This window comes from Chiloscyllium plagiosum, chromosome 9 (assembly GCF_004010195.1).
Source record: "Chiloscyllium plagiosum isolate BGI_BamShark_2017 chromosome 9, ASM401019v2, whole genome shotgun sequence".
NCBI classification, from domain to species: domain Eukaryota; kingdom Metazoa; phylum Chordata; class Chondrichthyes; order Orectolobiformes; family Hemiscylliidae; genus Chiloscyllium; species Chiloscyllium plagiosum.
In genome coordinates, this window is record NC_057718.1 from 46,575,104 (window position 1) to 46,580,173 (window position 5,070).

At 41.0% G+C, this 5,070-nt stretch overlaps 1 protein-coding gene across 2 annotated transcripts in view; it reads right to left on the reverse strand.

The window, feature by feature from the left end:
- Positions 1-1,934, reverse strand: part of rps6kc1 (ribosomal protein S6 kinase polypeptide 1) — a 167,759-nt gene extending 165,825 nt beyond the window's left edge. For both annotated transcript variants that reach the window (XM_043695846.1, XM_043695845.1), the window contains exons 1-2: positions 1,753-1,934; positions 958-993 (exon numbers count right to left, since the gene is read on the reverse strand). In XM_043695846.1, the coding sequence (XP_043551781.1) occupies positions 958-993; positions 1,753-1,854 (138 nt within the window). In that variant the 5' untranslated portion in view covers positions 1,855-1,934. The remainder of the gene's footprint in view (positions 1-957; positions 994-1,752) is intronic.
- Between the last annotated feature and the right edge of the window lie 3,136 nt (positions 1,935-5,070).

A 5,070-nucleotide genomic window follows, 5' to 3' on the forward strand; every position in this document is an offset into this window, starting at 1 on the left:
CTGTTGCAAATTCCTCATCGCTTCTATCTGTCTCTCCAACCGATCCACTCGATCTGCTAAGATTCGCATCCAACAGCATTTATGGCAGATATAATCCGCAGTAACCCTTAAACTCTCTTTAAACTCCCACATCTGACAAGAATTACATATCACTGCAAAGGCCATTTTTGCTCCTTCACAATCTACAGACCCAGAAAATAACACCATCTTATTCCTCTACAAAACACTGCACCAGGTTAAATTAATAGCTATGGCTTATATTTTAAGTTTAAATCAAGAGACTTATCTCCAAAAACATATAATCAAGAAAGAACCCACTAATACAGCCTCTCTCTTGGACAGACTTAAAACAACAATTAACTTATCTGATTTTGTGTTGTGAACTTCACCCAAACCGGTTCCTCCAAGATTAGTTGTGAAATTCACATTCGCTGTTTGTTAACTTTGACTGAGGAGAAAGTGAGGACTGCATGTGCTGGAGCTCAGAGTCGAGTGTGTAGTGCTGGAAAAGCACAGCAGGTCAGGCAGCATCCGAGGAGCAAGAGAATCAACGTTTCGGGCATAAGCCCTTCATTAGGAAGGGGATGATTTACAATCAACTGCTTCTCAATAGGAAAGCATTATAAAACTAATGATTTTAAACAAATGGTTATCACTTTTAGAAGGAACTAAATTTACAATGCCAAATTTGGGGCTTTTGTAGCTGGAGCAGGCAGTCTGTATTTTTTCATACAGTTGCACATACAACATACTAAACTTCCATGACTAAGGATTTTCAAGATATCCACCTTCAAATGCAATCAAGACTATTTTCAGTTTGTTTTCATTTTATTGTTATTTCTAATCTTTTATGCAGAATCCTTTCATGAAAATTAATTTTATCAGATGATATTTAAAATACTAAATCAGCCACAATATTGAATTCAGCAACACAGTCAATGTTCAACAGCTGATTACCTCCTGAACTTCTTCCGGATTTCTTCTTGAAACAATCTATTTTAAAAAAAACGAAATGGATCTGAGAAATGCCATAAACCCAGTAGATTGTTAAACATCAAGCATCAATTAAATATTAATTTTCATACACTTGTAGGGATTCTGTGAATTAAGGAGGTTGTGTTCAAAATACATGACTAGTTAGCAATTTTTGACTAGATTTGTAGCTCAAACTTACGTACTTTACTAGTCATTCATGATGCGGAACAGCACAACCTTATGTGGATGAACCCGTACAATTACAGATAAGCAAATGACATGAATTTTAACTCAGCTGCAAAATTTAAATCAAGCTTATTATGGAATGTAACATTATAAATGACGTAATGCTGAAATACAATAACACGGAAACGCCAAAGCAAAAAAAAAACTGTGCTAAGGCAACACCAAGTGCTTTTGCCGAGTCTGAAACACAGTTAAAAAACGCTCTTCACAACCAAATCCACCTTACTCTCCAACTGTTGAAACCAGAAATAAGTGAATTGTGTGACTTATTTCGGTCATTGCACAGATTGTTTTGCTGCAATATATGGCAGTAATATGTCAGGCAGCTGCACGCGCTCCCCAGGCCGGTGTTCGAATTGTCCCGGGCTCGTTCTCTTTTCGAACTCGGGCTGAAGCCGGTGCAGCGTCGCCCGGCTCGCGGCCAGGCTCCCCCACCGGCTGCAAACGGCTGCAAACAGCATCTCCCACCAAACCCCGAGACAGCCGGCCGCCCTTCCACCACCCACCCCAGGGCTCACACGACCAACTCACCCGCGCTGTCACTTTATAAACCGTGTAGCCTTTCCGGTGCCTCTTTGGATCGGTTATAGTGTAGAAGCGAACCAGGTCCCCTTTGTTTTTCTGTGGTAACATGATCTGTCAACCCCCAACCACTGCACCCGTACTCGGGTACTCTCTTTTTACATCATTTCCTCGTCCACTTATTCACACCGCCTACTTCCTATACGTCTATTACGTGGCCTTTCCATGTGGAGAGTAGTTTTCATTGTTATAAATGTTCAGTTCTCTATGTCTTCAGCTTCAGTTTGGATAAATCCGATTTTAAAATTTGCAATCTAGATAATTATAGAGTTAAAATTACACAACACCAGGTTTAATTGGAAGCACACTAGCTTTCGGAGCGACGCTCTTTCATCAGGTTATAGTCAAATCATCTCCAAATCATAGATAATTATAGTTCACAGTCTCGATTTGTTTGTGTGCAGAGCGGAATATCTACAAAGTGGCACCAGCGCAGATTGAATACTGCTGTCCGTGTAGTTGCACTTTCATAGCTCGGTTGTTTTCTCCAGGTCGTGCTTCTCTATGCAAGTGATAAAATGTTTAGTTATGATCCTATCTCTTTGCTACTACTGGACAAGTCAGACCTCAGAATGAAACCTGCCTTGACGTATCTTTAACTGTATGTTTAATTATTTCTGTTTACTTAGTTAACGTGGTGGCCTGTCATACAGCACGGAAACAGATCCTTCAGTCCAACTCCATGCCGACCAGATATTCTACATTACGTAATCTAGTCCCATTTGCCAGCATTTGATCCATATCCCTCGAAACCCTTCCTAATCATACAAGCATGTTGTAATTATCACCACATTCACTATTTCCTGGCAACTTATTCTACACACAAGCCACCCTCTGCTTGAAAAAAGTTACCACTCAGATCCTTTTTTAAATAATTACCCTCTCACCTTAACCTTTTGCACTCTAATTTTGGACTTTCCCAGCATAGGAAAAGGATCTTGGCTATCCAGGACCCTAGCCATGACCCTTATGATTTTATAAGGTCACCCCTCAGCCTCCGATGCTCCAACCTATTCAGCTTCTCCCTGTAAACCAAATCCTGCAGTCCCAGCAACATCCTTGTAAATCTTTTCTGGACCCTCTCAAGTTTAATAATTTCTTTCTTATAGAAGTCACTGAAGCATATTCACAAAACAGCAGAGATCATTAACAACAGAACATATATTTATTACTTAAATGAAAGAAAACAAGCAGCATACATTAGGAAAATCTTAACACACACATTAAAACAAAGTTCCACTCTGTTTCCAAACATTATCCATGCCATAGACGGAAATTCAGAGAAATTATATTCGTACTTATTAAATTTTATTTTTTATATCTTTATTGAGAAAATTTTTCTTTACAAAATTATAAAATTACAAAAATAAAACAATTTAAAATTATGACAACAATTATAATGAAACAAACTACTACTCTATGAAACAAATCAAAACTACACTCACTACAAATCTATAAATAAATAAATAAATAAAGCCACTCGGTGCAACCACACCAAAGCTCCCGATCTTCGGGTAGCATTAATTAGTACTCCCGTATTTATTCGGAATTCTTCCTCCCAGGGCACAAGGCTCATTAAACCTGATCATCACTGCTAAACAAATGCCCTAACTAAAATGGCAGACGAGTCCGCATCCAGGTAATTCACAAAGGGCTGCCATTTCTAATAAAATAGTTCCATTTTATGGTGCACCATGTTTGTGAGGAAATCCAAAGGGATGTGTTCCACAATTAACTTACGCCACCCCAACAGGCCCAGAGGGATCTCAAACACCCAGCTCATCAAAATGGTCTTCCTCGCACAGTAAGTGAGTATGTCAAATAGCTTTTTCCTATGTGCGTCTAAGGAAGATAAATTCAGCAAGCCCAAGAGAAGAGAGACCGGGTCCACCTTCACTTCGGTCCCCAAGACCCTCTCTATTACTCCTGCCACAGCACTTCCGTACCTATGAAGCTTGTGGCATGTCCACAAACAATGAGTGAGGGTACCTATGCTAATTTGCACTTGGGACACATTGGAGAGGCTCCCTTTTTGACTTTCACAAGACAATCTGGGGCCAAATGAATCCTATAACGAACCTTCAACTGCATGGCGTGTGTTGTGTTACAGATCGAGATCTTTCTCGCGTTCTTCCAAATGTCCTCCCAAGTCTCTGAGATGATCTTCACTCCCAACTCTTGTTCCCAGACCTAATAAAGTCGCTCAATGTCATTTGAGGCACCGCCCCCCAGTAGATGGTAGAGAGTACTAACCGAGAGTGTGCTTGTGGCATGAAGCACTCTCCTCTCTGTCAGAAATACAGGGGTTGGTCAATAGCGTAGTTTATTTTGGGATAAAGTCCTTAACCTGAAGCAACAAAAAAGATCTCTGCTGGGCAATCCATAGCTGCGGCTCACTTGGTGGAAGGGCATCATGACCTGCCTCTCAAACAGGTCTCCCAAACAGGAGACTCCCCAAGTTGCCCACCATTTGAATCCAGGGTCCATCATCTTTGGCCGGAATCACAGTGTACCAACTATATGGGTAAGAAAGGAGGTTTTAAATAAACTGCCCTTGCTCTGTCGCATTGCTCTCCATGCTTTGACTGTATTAATAATGATTGGATTCCGACAGTATTCCATAACTGTCCTCATCCATAAACAACAGACGAGTAAAGGGGCACTTTGTCTGGGAGTCCTCAATATCCAACCATACTGATCTCAGGTCCTCACAAGCCCAGTCAATCATGAAGGACAGAAGGGAGCTTAGTTGGTATCTCTTAATATCCAGAAAGTCTACTCCCCCAACCCTTGGGGTAACTGCAATTTGGCAAGTTTAGTGAGAGGCCACCTGTGACACCAAGATATCAAATAAAAGAACTAAGCCAACCAGTGAGTCTCCACAATGTTTGCCTGGGAAACATCAGAGGGAGAATTCGCATGGGATATAACAGACGAGGAAGGACATTCATTTTGAGAAGGACTATTCGACCTAAGCAAGAGATTGGAAGGGCCTTCTTTGAAGGTCTTGTCTAATCTTGTCAAGCAAGTGAGCAAAGTTAGCCTTAAATAATTGATCAAAGGTGGGAGTAACAAAAATACCTAAGCAAAGAGAACTCCCGCGACCATTTAAAGGGGAATCATAATTCACCTTCACTATCAGGTATTCCCTTAAGACCCCCACTGGCATAGCCCACTGCCAGGGCAGCTATGTTAGGGTCCTTATGGATAGCCTGTGCCAGTGGCTCAATCACCGTGTAAACAGTAGTGGTGAAGGAGGACAACCTT